Source organism: Microcebus murinus, chromosome 16 (assembly GCF_040939455.1).
Source record: "Microcebus murinus isolate Inina chromosome 16, M.murinus_Inina_mat1.0, whole genome shotgun sequence".
NCBI classification, from domain to species: Eukaryota; Metazoa; Chordata; class Mammalia; order Primates; family Cheirogaleidae; genus Microcebus; species Microcebus murinus.
The window spans coordinates 33,976,856-33,991,386 of NC_134119.1; the positions used below are offsets into that span (position 1 = coordinate 33,976,856).

Below are 14,531 nucleotides of genomic sequence, written 5' to 3' on the forward strand. Positions count from 1 at the left end.
TGGTGTATAACATGGTCTAGGGGAAGTTCCACATTCCTGCTTTCAGACCTTGACTCCGAACCCTGGCAGTCCTTCAGATTCTTCCATGTGACGCTTTACGCCTCGCACTGGTTGTAATCCTTCACCTGGAATACACGCTTCTTTTCAAAAGATTAGTTGGTATTGAGGAGATATACTGAAGACAGATTAGCACTTAATTGAGACTTTTTATTTCTGATTAAAGAAAGGGAATATATTGAAATAATTTTGAAAAAGAAAAACCTAAGCAGAAGGCCCAAAGGACTTTTTCTTCTGGCTAAAACAGATTTTCAATTTGTGGGACTCTGAAGGACATCCTCTTTTAACTTGTACCTACTTTGTATTATAAAAGCAATAGGCTTTATTTTATATATATATAAAATAATGGAAATTGTCATTTAAAAGATTTTCTAACCATATACCTTTTCCCCAGAGAACCTAATGTGGCTTTTGTCCACTGTTAGCCCCACCTTTAGTGTTCTCTAAAGGCCAATTCAGATAAATACTTCAAATGCTGAAAGACTAGAAAGAATGTGGGAACTAGTAGGCTTGGTTTAAGTGCTCTGTATTGATGGTTTAGCAAGAACCAGTAGCCTTGTGTTTGTGCCTCAAGGCAGCTTCAGGGCAGACCACTGAGGTGAGCAGATTTATTTGGGAACCTTCTTGCTTTCTCTTTCTCATAGCTGCAGCTGTTGCACGTGTGTCCCACAGCACCTGCCCCTAGGGCCACAGTCCCAGGCAGTCTTCTGCTCCTCTCTCCCCGCCACCCCCAAACTCCAGACTGCTTGGTCAGGGCCCTTAGCCATGGCTAACTGACCTTTAAGCATTTCAACCTCTTAACATTTCCCAGCTCCTTCCCAGAATGACATTTGCCAAGCAAATAGCACAAAAGAAAGAATACGAAGAAAAGAAATTAACAAGACTAAATTGGTAGGATTAGGGTTAGAGCAGAGAGAGTTAGTGAGGAAATGTAACTTTAGCTGAATACTTGTCTTATCCAAGACTCTATTTTGGAAATCATGGCTTAGAGACCTCCCAGGCAGAGACGGCATGTTGTAGATGGGCTTGGCAGCTGCCTGCATTTGACTATGACAGGAGGGAGATCAGGCACCTGGACTCCTAAATGCCATTCGTGGCCAAGACTAATAGCTGAAGTCGGGATGCTTCACATCTCTGGGCCCCTTTCCCTAAAGATTTGATGGTGGTTCTTTGTTGTTCGGGTGAAAGTAACAAATGAGATGTTTTTTCTATAGACCCAGCACTAGCTGTGTGACCATGGCAACTCATTTAATGCTTATGTCTTACAATCTGTGCCTTGTTGAGTCTTTATTTTGAAACATTTAGAATAGCTCTGAGTGGGGACATTAAATTTTGCTTCAGAAACTCTAGTTTCGTATACCTTTGTGGGGATAAAGTGATTATATTCAGTACCATTATATTGATAATAATATTAGCTACCTTTTGTTGACTACCTAGTATAGACTGGGCCCTTTACAAATGCTTTACATACATCATTGTAAATCTTCACACAGATATACCTCCTGTAAAATTTAATCTTTCTGCCTTAAATGTGAAGAAATCAAGGCACAAAGAGGTTAAGGAACCTGCTCACCTAATAAGTAGAAGGGCCAAATCTGTCTGTCTTCAGAGCTAGGGCTCTCCGTGACACTGGGCTGCTCTGCTCGATTAGATCTCCGCCTTGCTATCAATACCCAAACCCCCTCTACTAAATCTTTAGCTGTAGGCACTAGGAAATTGAAAATGGGCCTTTTACAGTTCCACCTCATTTCCCTTCTTTTCACCCTCTGCTGAAGAAGTTAATTGGGCAGCAAAGTGGCCAAAAGGCTGGCAGGAAAAAGAAATTGCAGCAATTGCAAAGGGCTTAAATCATCCACAAACTGGGCATTCAGCCTCTAACTGGTGGAGAATTGGCTGGACCCCTAAGTTAAATTTCTGTCCTTGTACCAGTAAAAAAGTTACCTCTGAGCTAACAGCATGACCACTCCTTCCACTTTGGGGCAGGTCTGGCAGGTCCCAGAGTGCTCATGGTGAGGAAGGAGCTAACAGTCTGCTGCCTGGCAGAGTCAATGTTGGGCCCACGGGGAGTTTTGAAATGATTGGATGAAAGGTTGTATTATTGTTCCATTTAGACATTCGTCCGACTCCATAACCAGAAGACTGGCCAGGAAGTGGTATTTGTCGCTGAGCCGGATCACAAGAATGTGTACAAGTTTGAACTGGATACCTCTGAAAGAAAGATTGAATTTGACTCTGCCTCTGGCACCTACACTCTCTACTTAATCATCGGAGATGCCACTTTGAAGAACCCAATACTCTGGAATGTGGTATGTGCCCAAATGTACCCTGACCCAGGTGAGAGCCGCTGTACCACAGACATAGACGGCTCCTCCTCAGGGACAATGGATCTTCACCCCACCCTGCCTGTGCCTCCCATGGGCCATGAATAAGTGTTGTGAGGCAAGGCACTGTGTGTTGTCTCCATAAATAGTCCTAGGGTCATGCACATGGGTTGGCACATTGTAGGTGCTTAATAAATATTGATTGAGTGAGTGAAGGAAGTATAAATTTGTCCTTGTGAATGCTAGTGATCTGTGAATTCCTGTAGATGTTACAGAGGAAGGAGGCTTTCATATTCCAAGCAAGGCACTGTCGGGGGTACACAGATGTAAAAGAGAAGGCCCTGACTTTTGAGATACAAATCTTGTCCCTCATGGGAGGGACAAGATTTGAATTCTGATAACAACTCAGGATGGTGTAGAATAATGAATTGTAGGATGTGCAAAATGCTAATTAACTAAAGACTAACATTTGTGTAGTGCCTGACTTCATGCCTCTCTTCTGATTGGTGTGATGAGAGAAAACTCTAAAGACATGGCATTTGAGAAGAGGTTGAAGAATGGCAAGGCTTTATCAGCATAGTATCTGGGGGCTGCGGGATGATCACTGGGGAACGGCCTGCAGAAAAACTCAAGGTGCTTTCAGTGAGATGTGAGTGGTTGTATTTCCCTGGAGCACCTGCATCCTGTCGAGGGCAGTGGGCAGCTTGGAGAGGCAGCAGAGGCCAAATTGCAGGCCTTGAATGGTGGCTGGCTCCCTTCCCAAGACAAAGGGACTGCTGTGTTTTCTTGTGCCGTATTCAAGGCTCCTTTTCTTCTCCTGGACTTTGGGCTACTTTCTGTACAAGAACACATTCTCATTTCTTTCTTTTTTTTTCTAAATGTGACTAAATCACACTTCCCAGGACACCAAGCAGTTTCTGATTGCAACTCTAACAGCTTGTGTGCCAGCTGGGATTTTTGTATTAAAGCAGCCCTATGGGGCTTGCCATACCAGTAGAAAATTAGAACTCCTGCTCTAAAAAGCATTTTCAACAAATACTTGTTTTTGTTTTTTAAATTTTTACTACCGCAATTTGTCAGCTAATGGATCAGAAGTGATTGGACTGCTTGGAGCTTTTTTCAGTTATGGTCCTAGATGTGAGTCAGGGAATCTTATCCTGCCAGAGGAGTTTTGCCCCCTTCTCTGCCCCTGTGCTTTTAAAGACTGCCCTTATTTTTTTTAGGCTGATGTGATCATCAAGTTCCCAGAGGAAGAAGCTCCATCGACTGTCTTGTCCCACAACCTTTTTACCCCGAAGCAGGAAATTCAGGTATATCCCAAAGGGCATATCCACTAAACATGGGAGAAGTGGGCACAAAGAAAAAGGGCAGCAAACCCCTGGACTTTGGCTCTGGTCCTTTCACCTGCTTATATGATGCTCTATAGTTTGATCTCATTACCCTATAAATTAGGCAGGGCAAACAGCAGCCCCATCCTCTAGCTGAGCAAACAGGTTCAAAGAGTCCAGTGACTTAGCTTCTAGAAAGCAGAATTGGAGATGAAATCAGAACCTGAGTCTGTTTTTCCTGACATCCAGGAGGTTCAGCCTTCAGCCTGCTGCTTGACCAGCTACGAGTGCAGATGGGTTTAACATTTATCTCACTGCTTCTGCATAAATCAGGGCTGATGGGGAAACTGGCCTGGGAGAACAGGGCCTTCATTAGGCAAATCCTTAGATAAGCCAGGCCTGCCTAGCCCACAGGACTGCTATAAGGATCAAAGTAGGTCATAGATGAGGGAAAAAAAGCTTTGAAATGTTTCTAAAGCCCCTTACAAAATAAACGCAATAATAGCTAAATTATTTAGGTACTGGTTAAGGAAACTGAGGTGAATCCACTTGGTGGACTGACTGTTCTGTAATCACGAGAAACGATCATACATGGAAACCTACATATGAATCAATGTAATGTCCAGGTGTTACAAGCAGACTACCTGCTTTCATTTCACTGTAAAAAAGGATAAGAGCCCAAAGAGTAAAGCAGAATTCTTTTTAAAATTCCTCTTAATGTTGATAGAGCATTAAGATTTTAGGAATGTAAAGTGCAGTTAAATAGTAAAAGGTATAATTGCGATGCTGAAGGGTGCTGACTGTGGAGTATGGAGTAGGTGCAGCAACGTGAAATCCTTTCATGTCAGTGGCAGCAAAGGAGCACAGAGGTGCAAATACAGGAACAGGAGGCTCAAATGAGCTGCCTCATCATGGCACCGGGCATTGGCAAGCAGAAGAGACAGCCATGAGTTGATAACACTAGAGGGAAAAAATCTTAAAGCTTGATTTGCATAAGTGTGTTACAGCTTCCAAAGCATAGTCCAATGCCCTATTTTATTTGATCTTTAGAATATCTTTACAAGCCTACTAGGATGGTCATTGCCTTCCTCACCCCCAGTTTTCCAGCTGAAAGCTGAGACAGAGTGGGAAAGTGACTTGCCCCTGGTCACACAGCCATGCATATCAGTTTGCACCTAAATGGAGGGCTCTGGACTCCCGGTCCATTGGTGCCTCTGCTAGGTCACATTACCTAGGTGAGCTTCCCAAAGAGAATTCATGTAGAATTGGTGAGGAGAAAAAAACAAAGCAAAGAAATATCAGACAGATGCTTGTCCAGCCTTCTGCTTTAACTCTGGAAATCAGGCAGAGTGAGTGAGGGAGAAAGTTTGTTTAGGGATTCCTTAGAGCCCTGGCTGGAGGAGGGAGCAGTTAGTTATGGTTGAAATCTGCAGTGAGGCCTCTGTTATATTTTTAAAGGGACTGAGGTTACCACCAGTTGGCTAACTTAAGTGAGGCAACAACATAGGCTAGTGCCTCCTGGGAATGCATATGCATTATGAAGTCTAGAGTCCTGCCTCAGGTATGTCACACAAGCCATCCCTATACCTGGGCACTGTCTTTGAGGCTAGCCTAATGCCATTTGATGGGTTGCATTCTCCAACTTGTAAATGGCAGCGAGTCTTTGAGGGGACAAAAGGGTTGGCCAAGCAATGAGCTGGGACTGATGTAGTGTCTTCAGTAGGGGGACCTCTGGGATCAGAAGCCAGCGTTGAGAAGAGGCAAAAGGCCAAGTGGCCACTTGTTGCCAATAGGTTTTTGCCTCTGGGTAGCATTTCCCCTTGGTGACCATCATTGATGTTTTGGTCCCTGGTATATATGGCAGCTCCTGCCAGGAAGGGCACATTCTTAAGTCTTCTTGGTATGTCTTCTTTTGACAGCACCTGTTCCGAGAGCCTGAGAAGAGGCCCCCCACGGTGGTGTCCAATACATTCACCGCCCTGGTCCTCGCGCCATTGCTCCTGCTGTTCGCTCTGGTGAGTGGTTGTAATTAGCATGGGCAGCGTGTGTCCTGCGCCAGAGTCGGCAGATGTAGCCCTTCTAAAGGAGCCTCTGTGCTCTGGCCTCCGCACATCTCCAGAGAGGTCCAGCAGCTGTGACCTGAACTGATGGTCAAGAAATTTTAGAATAACCAAACTTCCCCAGTATGGGGAAGCCGCCAAACAAATTGACCCATTGACAAGGGGGCATGAGAAAGTACCTAGTAGCAACTAAAATGACAAACGTGGATGGACTGTGATACTCCATAGGAGTATTCAGAGGAGATCAAGTGTGAGCAAAGCAAGGTCCAGTGCTGATAGCTATAAAAAATGCAGTACAGAGGCTATGCTTGTCAGCACTGTTTGGAGCATAAAACTGGAAACAACCTAGTCTTCATAAAAGCAAGTGTTAACTAAGTTATGGACAGCGGAATAATGCGCAGCTTCTCCAAAGAATGGATAGATTTATATGCTGATATGACGATTGCCAGGAAGTATTTATTGCACGAAGAAAGCAAGGTAGTATGTTTAGTATGATTCTCTATAAAAAGTTTTAAAAGGCAGTGTGGGTTAATGTTGGTCACCTCTGAGGAGAGGACATTTTTGGAGAATGTGCAGGAAGGAAACTTTTACCTTAGACTTTACTGTACTGTTTGATTTTTTTTTTAACCAATTAATTTTTTTCTTTGTTTCTCTTTTAAAATTATAGACATATATGTATATCTTCGAAGTTCAGAGAATTTTGAAGAAAAAAGCTTTAGACCAGGTGTCCTCAAACTATGGCCCGCGGGCCACATGCGGGTGTTTTTGCCCATTTGTTTTTTTACTTCAAAATAAGATACGTGCAGTGTGCATAGGAATTTGTTCATAGTTTTTTTTAAACTATAGGCCGGCCCTCCAACGGTCTGATGGACAGTGAACTGGCCCCCTGTTTAAAAAGTTTGAGGACCCCTGCTTTAGAGCTTACTTTTAGAAAGTTTTCTGTTTCCTAATTAATTCATTGATTTTAATAAAAGAATTATTGGTTAATCTAAATCAAGAAGACATGCTGCAAGCTTTTGGAAACCATACCTAGGGTGTGGGCATCTGTCCTCATATTTCAGTGATCAGAATTTTAAAAGTCATGGGACCCACAGAAAGAGCATCATCCTACCAGCTGCCAGCAGGTTTCTCTTCCCAATTCCTAGAGAACCTGATGGGAGTGTCAGTTACTTCATCATAAATGCAGTTTCTGACCTTTTGGCTTCATGTTTCCACCTGTTTTAAAATAGAAAGTTTTGCCTCATTAAAAATGATGTTCAGGTTTGAGTTACCCAAGCTCAGGTGCTTTTCTAAAAAAGAAAAGAGAATAGTGTTTCCTGAGGGCTTGTAATAGGGTGGTTGTCACTTGGAAGAATTTCCTGTCCTTTCAGTATGCATGACTTTCTAAGCCCTTGGGGCTGTTGATTGGATTAGCATTGGCATGACATGTGTTGCCTCCTTTTTAAGTTCTAATGTCTTTTTAATTTATTTCTCCCCATCATTCAGTGGATCCGGATTGGTGCCAATGTCTCCAACTTCACTTTTGCTCCTAGCACGATTATATTTCATCTGGGACATGCTGGTAAGTGCCCCAGGCTGCTAATTCCATTTAACCTCCTCTGACATTTCGCCTGCCCACGCAAAAGGCCTGTTAAGTAGACCCACAACCTATTAACTATAATGACTTAATAGCATAACATTTCCCTCTTCCTCCTGGCCTTTTAGGACAGTTAATATGATGATAAACCTGTTTGGTCCATCAGCTTAGAACAGCTGTCATTAGACTGGGCTTCATTGTACTAGGCTGCTGTTGGCAAGCCATTTACCCTCATTTAATAACCCTGTTCATTTCCAGAGATTACTCACTTATCGTATCTTTACATCGAGCCATCTTCCTGGATGAAGAGCATTAATGCAGTTTCCAAAGGTTATCTTTCCCACCATATTGATCTTCACGTTTGCCGGCGGCTCTGTCCGGACGGTAACAGAAAACAGTCCTTTCCACAGTCAGACATGCTGTCCGGCATCGTTCTCTTGAGAACTAGACCTAAACAACCTAAACATGAGACAGTGCATTCATACATCAGTTCAATATTTCCAGGACTTTTGACACTGTTGGATCCGTGGTGACTTGCACTTCATGGAGACTTCATTATTTTTAAACTTATTTGTCTCTCTCCGGAGTCACTGTCTGTCCACCCACAGTATGCAGATTCTCATAGGGGTGCACAGATGAATCCCTTGAAGTTCTAGGCAATTATGTGTCTATTTTTCTGGGGGGAAGAGAGAGTTGTAGCTTTGATCAGATTGTCACAGTGATCCATGATCTTGGAAATGGTCAAGAACCCCTGCTGCAGTTCACCTGTCATCCTTGTGGGCAAAAGTGACAGGATAACCTTTCTCTCCAGCTCAGTTACTGGAGGTGACTCAGGGCCCTCCTGGGTCAGACCGAGAGCAAAGCCAGAATATAGATCTGCTGAGAGCCATGGCTTTTCTTGTCAGTATGCTTCTTGTGATTGTTGCCTCATTTGATTCTCATCACAACCGTGTTGGGGGTGATTGGGGCAGGAATCATGATCCTGTTTGACAGGTGAGAGAATTTGGGCTTTGGGAAATTAAGTGGCAGGTAGGAGCAGAGCCTGGACCAGAATCCAGGGCGCTGAGTGCTCAGCTCTGAGCTCTGTTCATAAACCTTCCTCAGTCCTCCTTATTCCCACATGTCAAATTATCCTTAATTTTTTTTTTTTTTTGACATGGTGTCTTGTTCTGTCACCCACGCTGGAGTGCAGTAGTGTGATCATAGCTCACTGCAGCCTCGAACTCCTGGGCTCAAATGATCCTCTCCAGTAGCTAGGACTACAGGCACAGGTCACCACACCTGGCTAATTTTTTGTTTATTTATTTATATTTTAGAGATGGGGTCTTGCGCTGTTGCCCAGGCTGGTCTCAAACTCCTGGCCTCAAGCGATCCTTCCTCCTTAGCCTTACAAGTAGCTGGGATTACAGGCACTAGCCACCATACCCAGCTTATAATTTTTTTAATATAAAAGAAATCCATTTATTTATACCCTATGTATTTTTATTAAGAATTTGAAAAATAAAATCCCAAATATAACACGACAGTATAGTTTTACACAAAATAAAAACTTCATTAGAGAAGCAGAGAAATAGATGTTAGTAGGAAATGAAATGAAATAAAGTAGCTGAAGTCTGATTTTTTTTTTTTTTTTTTTTTTGAGACAGAGTCTCACTTTGTTGCCCAGGCTAGAGTGAGTGCCGTGGCGTCAGCCTAGCTCACAGCAACCTCAAACTCCTGGGCTCAAGCAATCCTACTGCCTCAGCCTTGGGAGTGGCTGGGACTACAGGCATGCGCCACCATGCCCGGCTAATTTTTTCTATGTATATTAGTTGGCCAATTCATTTCTTTCTATTTATAGTAGAGATGGGGTCTTGCTCTTGCTCAGGTTGGTTTCCACCTCCTGAGCTCAAGCAATCCGCCCGCCTTGGCCTCCCAGAGTGCTAGATTACAGGCGCGAGCCACCGCGCCCGGCCTGAAGTCTGATTTTTTTAACTCTGGATTTCTTGGTAGCCATGGCTGAGAGGCAGGTATATTGCATTACCTATTTTTGGGCTCGGATAAAAGGAATAAAACAAGCTGTTATGGAAATACGGACCTTTTCATGATCTAGCAATTCCTGCTCCTAACTCTCTTCGACCTCAGGACATTGGTACAGTTTCATTTAATTGGGTATCATGACACCTCTTCTTACAGCTATGCTGGGGCTCATGTATGTCTACTGGACTCAGCTCAACATGTTCCAAACCCTGAAGTACCTAGCCATCTTGGGCAGTGTGACATTTTTGGCTGGCAATCGGATGCTAGCTCAGCAGGCAGTCAAGAGGTAAGGCTGGGGCTGGGCCATGGCTCTGGAGTAGGGTTAGAAATATTTGCATCAGCTCTGTGAAGAAGGGTATGTGGCAAAATGATTCGTATGTTCCAGAAGAGGGCCTTAGTGATTAGCTTTAAATGTAGTAGAAGCACAATACTTTATTTCCCTACACATTAGAATGAGAGAGGAAAATAACTGCTCTATGAAGGTTAAAATGGATTAGAATGTGTGGCAGAAGAATGTTAATTTTCTGGCCGTGTAAAAATTCTCCTCTCTGCCCTATCCTCCTCCCATGCCCGGGAGACTTGCTCCTCTGTAACCCCTGACAGCTCCAGGAGCTTGTCCTCCGATGCCTGAGTCTTGTTCTTTCCTGTAGAAGCTGCTGCAGCTTTTGCCGAAGCTCCCAGCAGGGAGCATCTGCCCGGCAGCCCATACCACTTCCCCGGGAACCAGACAACCTCGGAGTCATACAAATGGTCAGACCTTGACATGGTGGCAGCTTGCTGGCAGCTTGACTTTTGAAACTGAATTGGAGGCAAATTTAAATGTCACTAGGTGTTTCTCATTGATTTGACTTTATTAGAACCTGGGTGATTTCTGCCACACAAAGGCCAATAAGAAAAGGTCAGAATTGCTTTCACCTTTGTAAGAAATCATTTTCAGACGTGCCCTGCTTTCTCCTGTCCAGGACTTTTGCTGGAAGAATGTAACTCAATAGCATGCCCTCCAGCATGGCTGTCAATTAGGTTGGTCAGATGGGAGAGAGGCTTTTTCAGGGAGACCATTAATGAGTAGGAGAAGCAAACACCTCATCTCTGCCAGAGTCTCCATTGTGAGCTCTTTGAGCGCTTCTCTGTGGCGACGTGACACAGACATGCTCCTTGGCTTCCCTGTAGGAATTCAGATCCCACCAGAGCTCCCCACAGCACCAGCAGTGGCAGCTGGTTGGTTTTCTGCCCTCCAGCAGCCTTTTCTTGCCGGAGCCGGGACTCAGCTGTTTTTGCAAAGCAAGAGCACTGTTCCCTTCCAGCAACTGCCTGGGCCCTCAGGGAGCCAAAAGGCTGTGCTCTAAGTTCTCTCTTTTCTGGAAGTTGCCCACTGAGAAAGAACAAAATCAAGGGGAGAGCGGGATAGAAACCATTTGGTTTAGATCCTGCATGGCTGGAGTTCTTAATCTGGAATCCTAAAGTTGTATGCATTTTCTGGGGAAATAGGCCATGGTTTTTATCAGAATCCCAAAAGGATGGGTGGCTCCTCCCTCCCCCGTACTCACATATCCCACTTACGAGCTTAAAGCCCACTCTTCTGTTGTCTTCTTTGTGAGTCCTGGAATGAACTCTGCCCTGGGAAAATCAGTGACCCTAACGGAAGCTTTGGTTGGGTGTTTGTCATTTCTTTCCTCAGCTTATTTCTCTTCTCAACTGTCCTTTCTTGATTCTCAAACCCTCTTTCCTTTGGCAGGATCGCTGCAGAGCAGAGCAGTAGATTGGCAAAATATAGGACACTACGGTAAAGATGAAGGGTGGACTCATCCCAGAAGCAGGGTCCCTTTCCCATCTTGCCCACCTCATGCATGTCAGTTATCTTTCTAGTTTTCAGCCCACTCATTCCTCCCACCTCTCCCTAAGCCAAAGCTGAATTCTGGGGCCATTTTCCAACTTACGGGGTGAGGTTGTGACTGGACAAGGACAAAGGCTTCCTGAGTTAGCCCAGCTGACGGGTAATGTTGCAGTGGGGCAGCTTCGGCCTGACTTTGACTATGTAAGATTTCATCCTCCCTCATGTCCCATGATTTATTTGTAGACCATGCCCATCTCTCTTTGTTTACAGGAGAGCTGAGTTGAGGATAAGACAAGTCCAAAATTCATGGCAAATCCTGGCACACCTTGTCACTGTTTCTAGGCCTTCTGTAACACTAATGTTTATTCATTGGGCCAAATGGTGTGGTTTGTTGAAACTCTTAATTATGAAGGACTGGTGGCCACAGATCAAAGCCAGCATCAGAATCCAGCTTCCTAGCACTTAGCGTAGGGTTCAGGGCTGCCCCCCTTGTGCCTAAAATGTTAAGTGAAATGCCACTCATTCTCCTTCCACATGTTAGTCCTAGAATGGGGACAGAAGTAGAGGCAAGGTGACAGGAGAGAAGGAGAGAGAGTGTCTGATTGTCTGTTCCACTAGACCAGGGGCCAGCAAAAGTTTTCTGTAAGGAGCCAGATAGTATTTTAGGCTTTGCTGGCCATGTAGTCTCTTGGCAGAACTGTATAACTCTGTCACTGTCACATGAAAGCAGCCCTAGACTATGTATTAATGAAACAAATGGGGATGGCTGTGTTCCAGTAAAACTTTATTTATTCAAACAGGTGGTGGGCTGGATTTGGCCTGTACAGCACAGTTTGCTGACCCCTGCCTTAGCCCAACAAAGGGAGAGAGTATTTGAATTTTCACATCATGTTCCCTCTTAATGGCTTTCCCTGCCAAAGCAACAAAGCCACCTAATTTTTAATCCTCTGAAAATAGGAGAGATCAACAAAAGCACAGAATTTAGAGCCTTTCCACTGCTGTGTGCACATAAGCCGGGTCACCTAGTCCTTGGCTCAGAAAGGATCTGCATTTGTTTCGGTTTTGTTTTTTCAGGTTTAACTGAAGTGTAATTTATATATGGTAAAATTCACCTGTTTTAATGTACAATTCTATGAATCTTGAAAAACTTAAAATAGTTTTGTAACCACCGTCTCAATCAAGATATAGACTTGTCGCAACCCTCCAGAAAGTTCCCTGTCTCTCTCTTATAGTTGCTTCTCCCACCCTCATTCCCTGTCACATTTAGTTTTATCCTAAATTAAATTATTCTGTCTGAGATTTGCTTTCAGAACTAGTCCTTTCTGCTACATGTTGAGTTCTTTAATTCTTTACTCTGAATTGATTTTTTTTCTTGATTTTTAAGTAGTCCACCCGTACCCTGGTACCCCCAAATCACATTGCTTAAGAGAGAGGAAAGTTACTTGATTATTTGGACATTTGGTACTTTCTGAGGTTGAGACCTAGTATTTTGTAGGGAAACCCCTGGCGGTTAAATGCTCTTGATCTGAGGACAGACGTTGATTTGAGCAGACATAATGTAGGGCATAACTTTTCAGCCAGGATAGAGAGTTGTGGGCCACCACCCTTCAGCTCTTCTTATTTCGTACTCATGCTGTCCTTTCTGCATGAACATTTATGAAAGCACACGCCTTAGCATACCTAGGAACCTCTGAGTGTTGGCAAGGAATTAGGAGCACACTCTCTGGCCCTCAGCATCAGTTCCATGCCTGTGCATATCCCTTGCAACTGTTTTATTAATTGGTTTGGAGCCTGCCATTCTGCAAGGCTGCATCCTTGTCACCTTTTCCTCGCCACTGGGAAGAGCTGCCTACTAAAGGGCAGTGTGTGTGTCAGCACCCCACCCCAGCTTGCCAGAGCCTGCCTGACTCGGTGACTAGCTGCTGTCACCCCCCACACACACACACACAGTATCTCTCTAGATTGTCATTTTCATTCTTTGTGTTTCCCCATCACTTAGAGTCTAGGGAAGGGCAGCCGAGGGGAAAGAGGGAATAAAGAGACAGAGAGGGTTTTATCCCCTTTAAAAGTTTTCTGTTAGCTGAGTCCCATTTTTGAGAGTCCTTTTGTGTTAGGTTTAGGTGCCCAGTCAGTCTTGGCAGGAACACAGTCACATGGCAGGGACACGGTGCAGGTTTCTACAGTGAATGGGCAGGATGTGGTCTTCAAGCTACGTAAGGGCCGCACGTTGGCTGGCAGATCTGGAGTCTGAGAGATTGAAGATGAGCATTCTTCAAATTTTCTTCTGTTCATCTAGTTAAAATTTATACTCTTTTTTTGGCCTTGCACTGTGAGAGGTGTGCCTGGAATTACCGCGTCTGCTTAGGTGCTCACATACCGCTGTCTAACTTAGTTGCCATCCAGTTTGTTTCATTGTGTACATTTAAGTGGGCATCAACTGTAGTTTTGAACAAGCTGTCTCACATTCTTTTGTAAAATGAGATGGGGGGTAAATAAATAGAACCAATAGTTAAATGATTATTCCCATATAAATGGGATCTTATAGTGGGAGAGTATCTTGGTCTCACTCTTGTCACCAGTTAGGAACTACAACAATGAACTGGAACCTTCGGTAATTTTGTGTTTGTCTTCATTCCCTTTCAGAACAGCGCATTAGTTCCAGGATGGAACTATGGAAGGATGGAAATTCTGAAAACTGAAATGAATGTTGAGAAAAGAAGTCGAGAACAATTCACAGTGTGAAAAGAGAAATTAAGCAAGGTTTATTTAAAAAGAAAAAAGTCAAGATTGTGGTTATCCTTTTGCTTGTTGTTTTTCAATTTCCCCAACACAGAGCAGATACCCATGAGCCCAGACTGTCTTTTTCTTTGGCATGGTACCCTGGCAAGGTGCTGTGAATATTCCTAACTTACCCAGATGTTGCATTTGAAAAGTTGAAATCTGTAATTAATCTGTTTTAGAATAAAGAGAATGATAATAGGAACAAAGGCCTGGTTGAGAGCTTATTCTAGTACTTTTGGGATCCTTGGGTATGTAACATGAGGACTCCGTTGGGAAATGCTGTTGACGAGATGGCCAGGGTGCTTCTCTAGGCCTTCATACATTGGTCCTTCTTGCCCCTTTCCTAAGAGGATTGAGAATTGCCTAGAAAAGCCAGCTTCCTGTCTTCTTCTCCAGCAGTGAGCACCAGCTGTCTGCATAGGAGCTCTGTTGGTATCTGAAGGCCCCTCTTAGCAGCTCGACCTCTGCTAAATGCTTTTGCCTTGAAAGTTTGGCCACAGCATGTAGGGGGGAAGGGACGGGATTGTCTTAGAGCCAACTGGCTCCGTCTGTTCC

At 44.1% G+C, this 14,531-nt stretch overlaps 1 protein-coding gene across 2 annotated transcripts in view; it reads left to right on the top strand.

Moving 5' to 3' along the window:
- The window catches only part of RPN2 (ribophorin II), a 56,211-nt gene extending 42,029 nt beyond the window's left edge, over window positions 1–14,182 (top strand). Inside the window, exons 12-18 of one of the 2 annotated variants that reach the window (XM_012754965.2) lie at window positions 2,169–2,363; window positions 3,602–3,688; window positions 5,626–5,721; window positions 7,252–7,327; window positions 9,518–9,647; window positions 11,097–11,144; window positions 13,839–14,182. In XM_012754965.2, coding sequence (XP_012610419.2) covers window positions 2,169–2,363; window positions 3,602–3,688; window positions 5,626–5,721; window positions 7,252–7,327; window positions 9,518–9,647; window positions 11,097–11,144; window positions 13,839–13,851 — 645 coding nt within the window. In that variant the 3' untranslated portion in view covers window positions 13,852–14,182. The remainder of the gene's footprint in view (window positions 1–2,168; window positions 2,364–3,601; window positions 3,689–5,625; window positions 5,722–7,251; window positions 7,328–9,517; window positions 9,648–11,096; window positions 11,145–13,838) is intronic. The other variant, XM_012754966.2, reaches the window with a different exon arrangement.
- Window positions 14,183–14,531: the final 349 nt, after the last annotated feature.